The 17,541-nt window shown below is 42.5% G+C and overlaps 1 protein-coding gene across 1 annotated transcript in view; it reads left to right on the top strand.

The window, feature by feature from the left end:
* The window catches only part of NDFIP1 (Nedd4 family interacting protein 1), a 59,909-nt gene that overhangs the window by 31,995 nt on the left and 10,373 nt on the right, over window positions 1–17,541 (top strand). The window contains exons 2-5 of the mRNA XM_083181932.1: window positions 1,882–1,969; window positions 8,581–8,711; window positions 12,118–12,205; window positions 15,236–15,360. Of these exons, the coding sequence (XP_083038058.1) occupies window positions 1,882–1,969; window positions 8,581–8,711; window positions 12,118–12,205; window positions 15,236–15,360 (432 nt within the window). The remainder of the gene's footprint in view (window positions 1–1,881; window positions 1,970–8,580; window positions 8,712–12,117; window positions 12,206–15,235; window positions 15,361–17,541) is intronic.

The following is a 17,541-nucleotide window of genomic DNA, read 5'->3' as shown; positions in this document are numbered from 1 at the left end:
AGTGTGCCGAGTGTAGCACAGCAACGTGTCTGAAGCATGGCGAGTGCAGCAAGCCATGCGAGGGGACGCGGTGCACTTAAAATTGTGTCCATGTTGACTGTGTCAACATTCGGGTAAAAAAAAGCCATTTTGACTGTCAACCTAACCCGTGTTTACCTAAAGCATATGTCGACCTAGACCCCTGTCAACCTAACTGTGTCGACGTAATGACTGTCAACCATTTTATGGTCGACTTAATTATTCCAACCCGATTCAAGTCAGCATGTAACAGAATTTTATTTTTAACATGAAAGGTGATGATAGAAGAGTTTTTTCTTTATATTTAATAAAAGTTAAATGTTATCCATATACTAGAAACACCATTCCTCTTTTATTTAATAGTGCACCTCCAAAGAGTATTCTTTCTTTTGTTTCTCTATAAAAGGACTGGATTCACTTCACATTAGTAAGGCCTGGTACACACCAGAACGATCCTGATTGTTAGTAGATTGTTAGCAGATTGTGTGATGGTTGCACGATCTGCTAACGATCTGCATCCAATCTGATCCCAGTCCGATCTGAGTCTGTATCCAGTTGAATGGATCTTTTAGAGATCCTGCCAGCAGCAGGTAGGATCTGTAAAACGACCAAACGAAAGCGGGGACGCGCATCGATTTGGAATTGGATCGGAATTGGATCTAAACATGCCCAATCTACATACAATCTGCATCCAATCGGTCGGAATTGGATCCAGATTGATGGAATTGAGCCCTAATCGTTCTGGTGTGTACCCCCCCTAAGGCTCACGGTGTCATTTCAGCCAAGTTTACATCTGTCCAAGTTGGAACAAACCCACCTTTATATACATATATACTGTATGTGGCTTTGAGCAGACAGTGCGTTAATGTGGCAAGAAATAATGTTTGTTCAGTCAACGTGGTCTTAATAGACTAGAAGAATTCCATACATGTATTCTACTATTGTAAAGCGCAACGGAATCTGCTGCGCTATATAAGAAACTGTAAATAAATAAATACATGTTTGCTCAGTGTATGGCAAGGGCTGTAGGCCTTAATATCAAGGCAGCTTTTCTGCCACTATAGGCGTGATAACGTTTCAACTCCTTGAGATGTTTCCATTCTTTGCAATGTGCCACCTAATGTTTGGTTGCGCACATTGCCATATGGTATAGTGGCCAAACATCAATCTTTTTTATTTTTTCAAATTTTATCGTGTGTGTGGTGGAAAATTAGTGGGATGCAGCCATCGCGTAGAAGTAATTTATGGTCTACCATTGGTTTAAACGGACAAGTTGGAAATGTTATGGACCACTCAGCAAGGAGACTTCATGATTTATGTATTTTGAATTGTTCTGGGATATGTTTCACACTTTATTGATGTCAGAACAGTTTTGTTTTACTCAGTAAAATATCCTGAAGTTGTTTGCAGTTCCATGTGTCTGAATGTCTTTCTTTAAGTCCTTTACTTCAATCAATATAAATGTAACTTTGATAATAGAGAGCCATATAATATATTGGTAAGAAAGCATATTGCTGAAGGTATACTGGCCCATATTGTGTACCGTTACCGGGGCTTTTAACTATGCTGCGTACCATACAGAATTTCTGCCATGTCACCTGTATACCTATACATCTAAAACAAAATGAATCGCACTTCTGTTATCGTACAAATGTCCTTGTTCATACAGTGTTTTTACAGTGTGTGGCTTATTAGTGCAAGGCATTGATGATACTATATTTCCAGACTGTAAAATTTTTAATATTTCATTGAATTTAGTGTCGTCCCCCCCCCCCCCCCAAAGAAACAGATCTTTTTCTCTGATCAATATTCAAAAAACTGCTGTGTTTTGCTATTTCTTTACCTTGTCTTTGTGTTTTGCAGTTACAGAATGAAGAGGAGCCTACTGAAAATCCCCAGGCTGGGTCAGATGCTCCCCCTCCATACAGCAGCATTGCAGGAGAGGATGCTGGTTAGTGACAGTAGTAAAGCTGTGTCATATTTATCTTTATTTACATTAAATCGTTTTGTTCAACTTTATGAAGCAAAAGTACTTCAGCCTTTGTACAGAAGTGGTATAATTTAGTTACTAATGCACACACAAGGGTTTTTGCGGAGAGACCTAGGTTAAGCACAGATTGCTCAGCACACATCGCTGTACCATTGATGTGTGCTGAGAGATTTGTCACTGCATATGTTCTCAATAGAGAGAACACGGCCGAAGACCAGATATTTCAAGCATTCTTGAACAATCTAGCTCAGCAATAAAGACGCGCGTGGTCACGCAACGATATTGCTATTGGGCATACACAGCAATTTGTGCTTCATTTCTGAATGATCTGGTCAGATGGCTTAGAAATGAGGCTTAAATCGTCCCATGTGTATGCCCCATAAGGGGTGTGAAGAACCGGAGTAACAGAGCCTAATCTCAGAGTGTACTCCGGGACTTCTGGGTCAGGTCATGCAGACAGGAGACAGAATAAGATATAAAAATATATTTATTAGCAAATTACTTACTACAAGCTCTCTAAATCAGCTATAAATAAACACATTTGGAACTAGCAATATAACACCAGGTCCCAATAGACATCAGATTACCATCACACTTGCCAGCACTCTCCCTCACTGTCCTGTCCAGATGCAGTATAATTGTCCATGATCACAGGAGATTGGTGAAGTTTCAGTATAACAGAGTCAGCAAGTATGTGAGTCCAGAAGGTTAGCATAAACCAGGCAGAGCAAACAAGTCTGCAACCCCAAGAGAAGCTGGTAATCCAGTAGCCACCATGTTCCCAGGCACAGTCCTAAGCACACTAGCAGGAGCTGAGACTCCAAGGCCAGTAGCTTCTAGAAGCAAAATCACCCCCCAGCTCTCTTGTCTTCTCTTTTTACAAACTGTCCCAATTTCCACCATTAAAGTCCCTCCTGCAGTGGGTGGTCTTAGGAAAAGGTCTCCCTTAATTGGTAGAGCTCAATGTGGATCTGTAACAGAGATGAGTCAAGAAGAGATCCCCCCTGCTGTTACCCTGCCACAGTGTCTGACTCAGTCCTAGGGGAGAACAAAGGGATCTTGATGAACTTAATCCTTAGGTGAGGGGGGATGATGGTCCATCACTCCTTGTCTTAACCCCTTATAGTCATTTGTGACATCAGAGGGGCTCCAGGTGCTCCAAGCTTCTGGTATTTACAGTGAGTGACTGGTCCCAAATAAAACATCACACCTGGCCCTGTTTAAGAACTATAGCACAATATTGTCAGAATGGTCCAGGGACAGTCCATTCTGTCACATACCTCCCCCTTCTTAAATCAAGGGAGCAGGGTTGGGTCCTAGTCCAGGACCAGCCATGTGACCTGGACCAGGTGCGATGTGGAGTGAGGGTGGTGGTCCCCTTTAACACTTTCCCCATGTCCCAATGTTGAGCAGCACTAGGTGTTTTCCTGTGTTGGACTGCCTCCAATCCTAACCCATGGTCCTCCATGGGCGTACAGCATACCACCATTGCTGCTACATTTCTTTCCACATAAGCTTTCAGACGATTAATATGAACGGTCCTGATATGTCGGCCACCCGTATCCAGGACAACCAGGTAATTCATTGGGGTTAACTGGTTCACCACAACGTAAGGGCCGTCCCAGGTAGCCTGCAATCTATCCTTACGTCCTGGGATAAGCACCATTACTTGCTGACCATGGTGTAACTCCCTGGGTCTTGCATTCTGGTTATACCCTTCAGATGCCCGATCTTGTGCCACATGGTGGCTTTCTTGCATTAAGGCCATTAACCTTGTCATCCGTTCCTGTATGTTTGCCATGTATTGCAGGATGGGTTGTTCATGATCAATAAAACTTCCTTCCCAGCTTTCACGTACTAGATCCAGGGATCCTCTGGCCCTGTGGCCATACAACAATTGAAAGGGTGAAAACCCAGAACAGTCTTGTGGCATTTCCCTATAAGTAAACACAAGCTGCTGCAGCGCCTTCTCCCAGTCCCTCCCCTCTGACTGCACATACGTCTGCAACAGGCGTTTGAGAGTTACATTATTTCTATCACCAAGTATGTTAGTCTGCTGATGATAGTGGGTAGTCTTTAAGGGATCCATTCCAAATTTATCCCACAATATCTGTAACAATTCCTTCTCAAATTGGCTCCCTGGGTCTATTACAACCTCTTGGGGATGACCTATCCTTCGAAATATGCCCATCAGGGCCTGAGCGACATGCTCTGCATCTATAGAAGAGAGTGCTACAGCTTCAGGATAACGAGTTGCAAAGTCTACGAGAGTCGGAATATATCTTTTTCCTGTATTACTGGGAAATATAAAGGGTCCAACTATATCTATGGCTACCTGCTGGAAGGGCTCCCTGATTATAGGTAAAGGAGGTAAAGGGTGTCCTCGGGGTACACTTCCCAATCTCTGACAGGTTTTGCACAAGGCTCCATAATGCTTCACATCATGGGATACCTTGGGCCAAAAGAAGTTTCTCAAAACTCAAGCAAGTGTTTTCCTAACCCCAAAATGCCTGACTGTTGGGATCATATGGGCTAAGGTCAACAACTGCTGTCGATATTTCTGAGGAACCACCAATTGCTTTACGACAGTACTGTGGTCCCCGTCATCAGTATGAGGGGAGATTCTGTACAACAACCCATTCACCCACCCTATCTTATACCCCTTTGAATCGGATAAACCACTATCCGCAGCACTGAGAAGTTTGACTAAGGTTGGATCAGTTTTCTGCATCTTTCTGAATTCATGTCTGTCCACCTCCCCCAGGTCAACTGCTGTATTGCCATTCATACCCATATCATTATCAACAATGGGAAGACTCACTGCCTGTGGATTGGGTTCAGATGCAGCAGGGGGGTGGGTCTGAGTAAAAGCAGGTGTCAGGGTGGACGGAAATGTGGAGCTAGACTTGATTGAGGGGGTCATTCTCTGGGCTTTGCTCCTAGTCACCACTTGAACAAAATGTGTGACCAATCCCTGTCCTAGATCATTCCCCAGAATGACTTTTGCAGGCAGTCCACTAAGAACTCCTCCATCCACAAGGCCATGGTCTGCCCCCCAGTCCAAATGCACACGGGCCACTGGGATATCCTGGACTTGATTCCCTGCTGTGGTGATTCGGACCCTTTCATCCTGCAGGATCTTGTCTACAGACACCAGCTCAGGTTCTATGAGAGTAAGAGAGGCTCCTGAATCTCTCAAACCCTGAACCTCCTGGTTATCCACCCAGACAGCCTGTAAATGACCCTTCATGTTTCTGGGAGTTTGGTACCCCTCCCCCACTATAAGATCCACTACATAAACTCCATCCCTCACCTCTGGTGCATCAGGATGGACATATTCTCCTTCAAATTCCCCTGCTGGTTGGTAGAGCACGTTAACTGGGGCAGGTTGAGTTCTAACATAAGGTCCTCGAGACAGGGTGCAATCCTTCTGCATGTGCCCTGGCTGATTACATCGGTAACATCTCCGAGGATAGGCCTGTTGCACTAGTGGGTGTCGAGGTGCTGCATCCCGCTGGTAGTCTAGGGCAGATGACGGTCTGGTTTTCTGGGTCTCCGTTGTTTCTATTCTCTGTACACTGGGTGCCTTCCATCTGACTCGGTTAGCCAGATACTCATCTGCCATTCCAGCTGCTGCCTCTGGATTAGGAGGTTTACGATCAGCCACCCACTCTCGAACCTCTGATGCCATTTTATTTAATAATTGTTCCAGCACCACTTCATTCAGGATTTCTTCAGGGGAATACACGTGTTGTCCATCCCACCACTGCTGGCATGCTCTTTTAAGTTGTCTGGCAAATTCAGTGTGGGAGTCATCCCCCTCAAGATTTAGAGTCCGGAACTTGGCCCTGTAGGATTCAGGAGTCACTTGGAATTTTGCCAGCAGGGCTTTCTTTATAAGCTGGTAGTTTCCCACATCCTCATTGGCTAGGGATTGATAGGCTTGCTGAGCTTTGCCCGTTAAGCTGGGTCCCACATAACAAGCCCACTCTTCCTCATCAATCTGGTGCACAGTCATTAGTTTCTCAAAAACCTGCAGATGAGTATCAATGTCCGTCTCTCCTTCCTTAAATCTGGGCACATCTCCATATCCTAGCCGTGGCTTTCTTCTCCATTCTTCTTGCACCACCTGCCTTGCTGGTTTCTATGAGTAGATATTCACCCCCAGAACAGTTTGTATAACTCCTGCCCTCTCCCTAGAGGAAGCTCGGTCACCTAGGGCTTTTAATAACCGTTCCAATGTTTTAGAAGTTGTCTCTGGTCTCTGCATTCTCCCTCTCCTTGCACCCACTTCTGGGATTTGCTCTTCCTCCTCATCACTTAGTGCAATCTCCTCTGGGTGAGCTCTGTCATACTCCAATAGGCGAGTGACTAACTCACCCTTTTGCTCAGTTCCATTACAGGGTATTTTCTTTATCTTGCAGAATTCCAACAACTGCTGTTTACTAGTCCTCCTGTAAAATTTCTCTGCTTCCCTCAAATCATCTATTGCAGCTTCACTCGCCATTCTTCCTGGGATATTTCCTGCGTTATCTAACAGGACTGTTTGTTTCTTGGCTATTTTACTTAACCTGTTCCTGTAGAGCATTGGTGTATCAGTATACCACCCCTTGTGCTCTTCCCACTGTGCGGGACTGCATGACCCCACTGCTTGCCACCAATTGTGAAGAACCGGAGTAACAGAGCCTAATCTCAGAGTGTACTCCGGGACTTCTGGGTCAGGTCATGCAGACAGGAGACAGAATAAGATATAAAAATATATTTATTAGCAAATTACTTACTACAAGCTCTCTAAATCAGCTATAAATAAACACATTTGGAACTAGCAATATAACACCAGGTCCCAATAGACATCAGATTACCATCACACTTGCCAGCACTCTCCCTCACTGTCCTGTCCAGATGCAGTATAATTGTCCATGATCACAGGAGATTGGTGAAGTTTCAGTATAACAGAGTCAGCAAGTCTGTGAGTCCAGAAGGTTAGCATAAACCAGGCAGAGCAAACAAGTCTGCAACCCCAAGAGAAGCTGGTAATCCAGTAGCCACCATGTTCCCCGGCACAGTCCTAAGCACACTAGCAGGAGCTGAGACTCCAAGGCCAGTAGCTTCTAGAAACAAAATCACCCCCCAGCTCTCTTGTCTTCTCTTTTTACAAACTGTCCCAATTTCCACCATTAAAGTCCCTCCTGCAGTGGGTGGTCTTAGGAAAAGGTCTCCCTTAATTGGTAGAGCTCAATGTGGATCTGTAACAGAGATGAGTCAAGAAGAGATCCCCCCTGCTGTTACCCTGCCACAGTGTCTGACTCAGTCCTAGGGGAGAACAAAGGGATCTTGATGAATTTAATCCTTAGGTGAGGGGGGATGATGGTCCATCACTCCTTGTCTTAACCCCTTATAGTCATTTGTGACATCAGAGGGGCTCCAGGTGCTCCAAGCTTCTGGTATTTACAGTGAGTGACTGGTCCCAAATAAAACATCACACCTGGCCCTGTTTAAGAACTATAGCACAATATTGTCAGAATGGTCCAGGGACAGTCCATTCTGTCACAAGGGGGATATCCAATTGGGTGTGTTAAATGGATCTCCTGGGGGCTAGCCAGTTAGGCCGGATAGCCAGAAAATAACTGATAAATACACGTTAAGTAAGTTTCTGGATAACCAGTCCTTAGAGACCCTTTTTCTGGGATAACACATGGGTCTGGAAACTTCTACCAGATCTCATGTGTTATGACCCAAACGTGGCTCTTTTTTAAGTTGACAATCGGCCTAAATTGCCGCACTAGCCCGTTTTTTCTTTCAGTCCAAAAATAGCACTACTAATTGTATGAGCCCCGAAAGCCTCGTCAACAACATTTTCGAGCGTTGCAAAGGTGGTGTTTTTTTTTTTGTAAATGTTGCAAACATAATTGCAAAAAGATGCAGATATGGGTGTTTTGTTACATCTAGTCATGTGTTAGAGATTTAATCTGACTAACAAGGGAAGCAGATAACTGTGGCAGTTTATCTATAGATTACTCAACGAACATTTCACAGCAATTGTTTTATTATAGATAACTAATGAGACCTACTACACGGGGAGATTGGCTGAGCATTCTGCGTGATGCTAGATTGCTCTGCACACAGGGGTGAGAAAACTGGCCCTGCCCGGCGATTAACGGGCGATAGCAATGCGCGGGACAGCTATCGATAGCAATGCGCGGGACAGCTATCGATATGACCCCTACACAAGGAGCAATATAGGGGCATTTTCTAAGAGATCTTGATCTAAGCGATCCCCAGAGCAACATAGTTTATCTGGATAAAAGCAGACCACTTATGTTGCGCAAAACTCAAATAGACTACAGTGAAGGTTCTCAGAAGTGGCTCAACATTTCACCCCATCTCAAATTTATTTCAGAATGCTCCGTTTCAGGGTAGACCTGTCTTTTTCAATCCATTTGTTCTTAGTACATTGCTCATTAGGAATAAACATTAAATGATTGCTTGTTCTGGATAAATACTTATTTTATCGCATATTTGCTTTCCTGTGACATTCAAAGTGCTCTCTTGTTTTCCCTTTTATAACACAGCATTTTTCGACTACAAAGATGAGCCTGGCTTTCCGAAACCCCCGTCTTACAATGTGGCGACATCACTCCCAAGTTATGATGAAGCAGAGCGGACCAAGGTAGAGGCCACAATCCCTCTGGTTCCTGGAAGGGTAAGTTTCCTGAACTGTTGTCCTGTGTCTCATTATCCGCAGACTTCTACAACATGACCATAGTTTTACAATAAACATGTTTATTGAATATTAATCTTTAAAGTAATCATTTTACCATTACAAAGTAAGTTGCTGAAGAGTGCACAAACTTTGCCATAGATAGAATGAAGTGGACTTGTACATACTGCTGCATTGCTTTTGGAGCATGTTCAACTGTATTCGAATCCATTTTTTTTTTTGCAGAGGTTCATTATCAACCCAGAGCATGATTAATATAAGCCTTATTTTGAATGATAGATATATATAATATATAACTTTTTACCTGATAATATCCTAATTAGCATTGCACCAGGTACTGGAGAGAGTATTTTGCTTTCCAGGGTATTACAAAAACGATCCTACTGTGGTTGGTACATTTAATAGTGGAATGTTTTAACAACCTTTTTAAACTGAGGAAACTGATAAGTTTTCTACATTAGCCAATCTGCATCAGACAGCAGTTTCTTTGGACCACAAAAGAATGGCTCGGCAAAATTTTCCCTCTGAGGAAAGCATTCTGATAATATGCGATCTGCCCGGCAGTGTACACAGCCAGGGCCTGCCGACTGCCCAGCAGTGTACGCACACAGCCACGGCGTGCCGACTGCCCGGCAGTACACACAGGCACATTGTGCAGAGCATGTTAAATATGTATGTTATATTTTTCTTTTTTGGATTCATCTGCACTCATTCAGAACCGAGAAAGATTGGATTCTTTTGATGATTTCTTCCCCCTATCACTGGAGGTATGGCAGCTGCTTGTGCCCATCCCTAGAAAATGCAGTCTTCTTGTGCTTACCTGGCTTTTTGTCTATTCTTCTGTAGTTCTTTAATATATCTAGCTATAGAGACATTTGTATAACGTAAGTGGCGTTTAGACTGAGACAGTGCTGTCTGTTTTTAGCTTTTTTTTTTTATCTTGCTTGTGATAATTATACTAAATGTATTATCTACTTGTTAATATACCACACGTCCACTTTATTATGCAGAACTCCCTTAGCAACATGTGTATTCTCAGAACAGCAGTGTACTGTTCGGTGCATCCTCTTTATTACACAACCCTTCCTATGCTGTCAGTCCAAAGCCAGGCTCTGCGGCCGAAGAACAGTGCTCAGATTTCTGCTGGTTGCACGTGATCCGGTTCTTCATCTTTGGACACAGCAGCAGAACACAAAAGTATGCAATGAGCATATTTTAGCTCACGACGCCTCCTGCGGCTTTTGTACACAGCTGCTGTTCTACAAAATGCAAAGACACAGCAGTTGTGCTAAGAACATCACATGGTTTTTGTTACAGTAACTTCAACTCCTACCACGTCTAACATAAACATGGACATAAAGTACTAGACCAGTGCTTCTCAAACTCTGCTCTCAAGATACATGAACAGTCCAATTTGAAAAGATACCCATGCTTAAGCATAGATTGTTACATGAAAATGCTGGAGGTACTTCTTAAGTCACCTGTGCACAAGCATGTGTCATGAGTTTTGTATGCTGCAATAAGGCCTTTATACAAAGTCCTACAACTAATGTTCTACATGTTACTGTAGTAGTTGCTGCTGAACCCTAGCCCAGTTGAATGCAGGATTCTGATTGTATACTATAGTCTACGAGTAGATAACCCAAGTGTAACAAATAGCGTGTTTTTAGATAATGATAGTTACATAGTAGTTATGGCCGAATAAAGACATGCGTCCATCAAGTTCAACCTTGGTTAGTGTATATGATCTATTTGCTTCATCCCTTATTGTACATAACTGCCCTGACCTTAAAAAATGTTTTCCTTCTACAAAATCTTTCCACTTTCTGCACTGGCATTGTAACCCTCACATTTGTATATGTGAAATAACATATGTGGGGTCAGTTCCATTTGCCTTTAGTCTCATGCAGAAAGTTCATGATTATAAAATATTACTTTCCTGCCCGTAAATATCATGGAACAACATAAGTGTAATGTCAGCGCTGGCGACTGTGTGCCCAAACAGAGCAACACTTTAATTACGGTACTTATGTATTATCTGGGCTCCCATGTTAAATGCACCCCATTTTTTCATACCCCTACTAACCAACTACGCATGGAGTTGATTTTATATAGTGTGGCGAGCGCACGCGGTCTCATAAGAAAAGCGGGAGCCCAGATATTACATAAGTACCTTTAATTATTCCATTGGGCCCATCTAGTGGTCGCCAGTGTGCTAAAAACTTGACACCCCCATAAAGGTGAGGAGCAACATTAGCTTTATCTTTTTTTAATTTTTATTAGATAGTACAGGTACGGTATCCCGTATCCATACATCCTGTATCCGAATTATTATTCCAAAAAACGTGTTTTTTTGTAACACTTCAATTTTTTTTTTTTCCTAACCCTTTTTTTATACTTGCCAAGTCCCCCGGCGTCCATAGCAGGCCTTCAGCATCCTCTCCGGCGGTCCCAGGAGTGCATTGCACAAGTGCCTGGGAACTCGCGCAATGCACTCCTGGGACCGCTGGAGATGCCGGAGATGGTGCTGAAGACCTGCCGGGGGACAACGTGGGAGCCGAGGGACCATTGGGGACAGGTAAGTATGCCTAAAAAAAATATTCCAAAAACCAGGAAAATCCCTTATCTGGAATGCTCGTGGTCCCGAGCATTTTGGATAAGGGATACTTAACCTGTAGTGTTTTATTTGAGAAGGTTTTTTGAAGAACAACTACTCAATTCAGCTGTTGAACAAGATCAACATAAAAGTGACTATTCTTTTTAATATATAGGTGATTGGTTGATTCAGAAAAGTCCAATCTGATTGCTTCATTTTGGGTTTTGTTGCCCTTTACTCTCCCAGCTGAGGAGAAGCCTATGGACGTACACACTAGGGATACTTTTCTTGCTTACATTTTGGGGGTGATTCTGCTTATTTTGCAAAAGCAAACTCCTTCTTTATTGGACAAAAACATGTACACTACAGGTGGGGCAGAGAGAGTTACATTTGGGTGGGGGGGTGTTCCAACTGAAATCTAAATTGCATTGTAAAAATAAAGAAGCCAGTATTTACTCTGCACAGAAACAAAATAACTCACCCAAATGTAACTCTTCCTACACATGTTACATCTGCCCCACCTGCAGTGCACATGGTTTTGTCCATTAAAGAACTAGTTTGCTTCTGCAAACCAACCTGAATCACCCCCTTTGTGTGCCCTGAAAAGGAAACCACATGATAGCCACTATTGATACTGGCCGTTTTCCTAGGCTCTCTGTTAATTAAACACAAGGTTTCATCATGTACTCTTATGTTGTTCTTCCTTTCTTGGCAGTAAAGAGCAGACTTCTTTATTGTTTTACCATGCTCAGCTGTAACCATAACACTATTATGACCTTTTCTCTGTGACAGGATGATGAATTTGTGGCACGGGATGATTTTGACGATGCAGACCAGCTGAGGATAGGGAACGATGGCATCTTTATGCTGACATTTTTTAGTAAGTACCGCATGGTGTAGAGCAGGCATGTCCAACGTTGGCCCTCCAGATGTTTTGAAACTACACATCCCAGCATGCTTTGCCACAGTTTTGCTATTAGAGAATGCTAAAACTATTGCAAAGCATGCTGGGATGTGTAGTTTCAAAACATCTGGAGGGCCAACGTTGGACATGCCTGGTGTAGAGCACCTCTTGCATGCAAATCAAATTGTCTTTAAAAGTCAGAACTTAAACAAAAATGTGCCCTGGTCATTAGGACAACACCCAGTCTTCCTGGCAGTGGATATAAAGGTAAAACAAAGACCTGTTGATAATCTCATAGAGTGGTGCCAGGTTCTTTTTGATAGCCATATGTAGGGCAGTATATAGTAAAATACCCACATATCCATATAGCTAGCTGATTAGCAGTTTGTCAAGTTAAATGGACCCTTTATTTTATGACCACAAAACAAAAAGTATATAGATTAATTGTGATTGTGCTAGTTATTTTCTTCTAAATCACAAATCGGTATTAAACTTGGTACGCACCTTGTCGATTGTCCCAGCAGCCAATGCAGACAAGCATACATACAATTGAATGTACCCACCAGTTGGGATGTCTGTCCCTGCAGCAAGTGTACGGGCAGTTGGTGGACTGCCTATACACAGTTAGATGTCCCGATATACTTTGAGCCATCGGCTGTGCTACACTGTGAACGTCATTCTGACGTACAATATGGTTTACATTTCATTTAACCAGCACTAAACTCATACATTTCGCAAGCAGAGTGAAGATTATAGATAACAGTCCTTACAAGAACTGTTACAGACCAGTTTGGGGGAAATGTGGTTTAACCATAAGCTCAAAAGTTATGAGCTGTGCTGCCCTTATATATACAGTTTCTGCACACACGATGGAGGGAGAGTAATCCAGCCATGGACCAGAAAGTCTGTTGCTTCTTAAGGTGCGTACACACAGGGGCGATTTTGTGCAAAATCGCGGGAAATATGGTCGCTGAGCGACCATATTGCCCGCAATGGGAGTGTGCACCGGCGATATATCGCCGGGTGCGCGCTCCCGTTTTTGCCCCTGTGGTGATCGCTGATGTAAAGTAGAAACTGAGCAATATATGGCTCAGCCATATATTGCTCAGCAATATATGGCTGAGCAATATATCTCCCCCGTGTTTACACAGCATTACAGCAGTATCGGGCACACAGAGCCAATAGCACTTTATACAATGTTATATATTCCTGTACGTGTGCTAGCCACCAGTAGGAAATGAAGATGGCACATATCTGTTTTCTCAGGGGTCCTGCTATAGTTGCACTGAAAGTCCCCACCCGCTCATTAAATATTCACTGCACCGCTCATTAGATATGCACAGAGCAGGACTACTATTGGCTGGGTCCTAAATACCGTTTCAGATCCGCTCAGACTGCAAAAAAACCGGGCCTGAAACGGGTAGGACCCTGCTTTTTTACCGTTTCCAAATACCGGTTTTTTTTTTTGGAAACTGTAAAATCACTCTGGACCTTTCAGACTGCACACATTACCGCTTTGAAACGGTGCAGTCTGAAAGGGGCATAAGTGTGTTAAAGTAATCACTTTTTCCCTGAACTTTTTATAAGAAGAATTAGTTACATTTATTGTATTATGTTCCAAGAAAGTGAGTAATAGTATATACTTAGTCCAGATTACTATTATCTGAGCTGTATTGCTCTTCAGTGCAGTTTTCTGTATCTTAAATTAATCAGAGCATTATGTGCTTCCACCTGAGTGACTAATGGCCCTGTTATATACTGTCATATGTGAATGTGTTGGTGCGACCTGTGTCCGGATATTTATTGCAGGGTTTGTATTTTTCTGATTAAATATTTTTCGGATTTCTTTTTTTTCACTAGATTTTAAGAGATTTTCTTATTCCTTTTATTAATAATTTATAGTTCACTGTCTGGCATTCACACACATGGAAAAATATATGCATACTGGTTTCACAGATGCATTTGCACATTTTCACATATGGTTATTCTGACAGTAATAGTTGTTATAGTGATGTTTCTATTTTCTGTTCTTTATTTCTATCTACTATACTTTAATATTTCACCATTTTTACCAAAAATGATTAAGTTATATTTTAGGAGTCATCATTAGACTTTCAGTACACCTACATGATACTTACCTTTTCTTGTTGTGGTGTTTGTCTATAATTAAGTAGTGGGTAGCACCTCTATATTGAAACCTTGGGACACTATCCCCTAAGAACATTCATATAAGTGGAGATAAGAGAGTCCTCTAATACAAATTTGAAGACTGGTCCGGGAATCCTCTATGTTGGTGTGTCCTGCTATAGTTACATGTTATTTTTCTTCCGTTATGATTTATTTATTTATTATTTATTAACAGTTTCTTATATAGTGCATACATATTCCGCAGCGCTTTACAGAGCATAGTTATTAGCAAAAACACATAACGAATTACAGCACAAGACAGTTTAGGACAAGTACATTGTTAATATGGATAGTTGCATCAGTGGACAGGACACTGAAGCAATCTTCAGGGTGGCAGAGGTTTATATATTCTAGGAAAGGCACATGAGGAGAGAGGGCCCTGCTCGTGAGAGCTTACATTCTAAAGGGGAGGGTTAGACAGACTGGGGTGACACAGAAGGGAAAGAGGTGAGCATAAACAGTAGGTAAGGATGAGAGATGGTCAGGTATTATGCAGGAGGGTGGGAAGAGGTCAGCTTAGTCCTTGATATTTTAAGTCTAAAAAAGAGCTGGGTCATCCAAGAGTAGACAGCAGAGAGACAGTTGGAGATATGAGTGAGGATAGAGGGAGAGAGATCAGAAGAGGAGCGGTAGATTTTAGTGTTATCAGCATAGATGTGATAGTGGAAGTCGAGTGAGCAAATGAGCTCACCCAGAGAGGACGTATAGAGACAGAGAAGAAGAGGGCCAAGAAATGATGCATTTTATTTGTGGTCCTGTAGAGTGAAGCAACAACACCTTTGTTCTTTTAGTAAATATTGTATATTTTCTCTTTGACAGTGGCATTCCTGTTTAACTGGATTGGATTTTTCCTATCGTTCTGCCTGACCACTTCAGCCGCTGGTAGATATGGAGCCATTTCTGGATTTGGTCTCTCCTTGATTAAATGGATCCTAATTGTCAGAGTAAGTTGTTCACTTTCTGATTTCTTTCTCATTGTACCAAAAGAAAACAAAATAAATGGATGCCAATATCAAATATAGTATATACAGTATTTGCCTGAAGCTGACAGGAGTCCCATATAGGAGAGTAACCAATGTTGTTCTGCTCCACAAAACAGGAATAGAGATTAGTTTTACTTACCGCAGACTGTTGTCTCTCACATGTGTGGGAAACCCTTTACAGCACAAAGTCCAGTAGCATAAAGGATCCAAGAGAACATAGATTTTCCCGCTTCGAAAACCTATCAAACCACTGATCTTTATAAAGTAGTAACTAAGAGGCTGTTGTAAAGTTGCAAATTGTGCTTCTTTTTTTGTCTTATTGCCCTGAGCATGTACACAAATCATTCTTTGGTATCCATCCGTATGTACTGTAGATTCTGTTGGGTTTTGCCTTATGCTTAGATCTCTCCCAATGATACTGTTATTATCCACTCAATATTTGTACTATCCAAAAATACTTTCTTCAAACACTTTTTCAATCCATTTGTACAGTTTTCTCCTTTAATCAATATTGTGCATATCAATCTTGCGCAGTGTGTGCCCATGGTCCATAAACTGCTATTCTTTCCTGGGGTCAACCTTGTCCCTTTTAACTCTGTTCCTCTCCTGGGTAAACCTGCTGCATGGGTGCCGGATGGCCTCCCTACAGTCGGGATCCTGACTTTATTTTCCCTTGTGGGAGAGAATAGAACCTGTGGTGAGCCACTGAGCACGCATGGGGCTTCGATGCACTCACCCCCCTTTCAGAGCCCGGCAGTCTAATGACCATCGGCATCCTGTCTATCGGGAAGTCCTACCACACCCTGCTGCATATACCTCTCCTGGAGTAAGCCTGCAGCATACTGTACATTACTGTTCTCTCCTGAAGTAAAACCTGCAGCACATATATTATGCCCCGTACACACAGGGTGACGAGAGGTTTATGCTGAGTGATCTAGTTAATTACAGTGCTGCACCAGCGATGTGTGCCGAGTGATCTGTCACTGCCCGTGTTCTCAATAGACAGAACATGGCTGATGACAAACCTTTGATTGCATGCAGTAAAAATCTAGTAAGACTATAGAGATGCGTGGTCCCCTCTCCGGGGTCATACACACAGAGTGATCCGTGCACCATTTCTAAGCGATCTAGTTTGTTGCATATAATATTATTCACTCCTGGCATATAACTGGAGCATATACAACTACTATTCTCTCCTGGATTAATAATGCTGCATATTGTAATGTACTCTCCTTGTATTAACCTGGTGCATATGTTACTGTTCTCTCCTGCAGTAAAATGTTGTTGTATATATCACTGTTCTCTCCTGTAGTAAAATGTTGTATATATCATACCGTGTTCTCACTGCGAGTGAGAAATACACAGCTATTACCCGGCATTTAAATGCCGGGGACTGCAAGGCAAATTCCCGGGTGAAGAAGTTCTACCCGGTAATTTTCCTTTTAACACTGGTTTTTATGCAGTGAGAACAGGTCAACCCGTGTATGCATACCTGGATCTCAAACACGGGTAAAAAGAAGGTTTTTACCCATGTATGTGACCCGTTCACACTGCAAAAAAACCTGTGTTAAAAGGCAAATTTCCGGGTCAACATGCTAGACCGGGGAATTTGCCTGCAGTGAAAACGGGGTATTACTGTTCTCTCCTGACATAAAACTGGTGGGAACACTACAGTAGCAGTGCTGCTGAAAGCTGTGTAAATTACATGAAACATTATTTCAGCCATCAAATTAGGAAATCCATATTGTTCAGTGACTAAAGCTTCATACATTTTTAACTTATATTACAATAAATACATAGGCATAGCCGGTGTTTGGTGACCCACTGCAAACAACGTATTTGCACACTACCACATACGTGATAAAGGCACATTGCGCACTGCAATAGCGGTGTGTTCCCAGAAGGAAGGGACGTAGTCACACACTAGTACCCCCAATTCAAATGATGCCACACAGTAGCAAAATCTTATAAGCATTACACCACAAGTAGGGGCCCGTGATTCATATTGCATCATATAGTAGTGTACTCTATTCACGTAAGAGACACACAAAAGTAACCCTTATACAAAATACCCACAATTGTGTCCCATATACACATAATGTCCACAGTAGTAGTGCCCTTTATAGTTATGTTTATGGGAGT

The sequence above is a fragment of the Crinia signifera genome, chromosome 4 (genome assembly GCF_055691185.1).
Source record: "Crinia signifera chromosome 4, ASM5569118v1, whole genome shotgun sequence".
Taxonomy (NCBI): Eukaryota; Metazoa; Chordata; class Amphibia; order Anura; family Myobatrachidae; genus Crinia; species Crinia signifera.
Note: the sequence above shows the minus strand (reverse complement) of the source record. Positions and strands in the feature narration are given on the sequence as shown.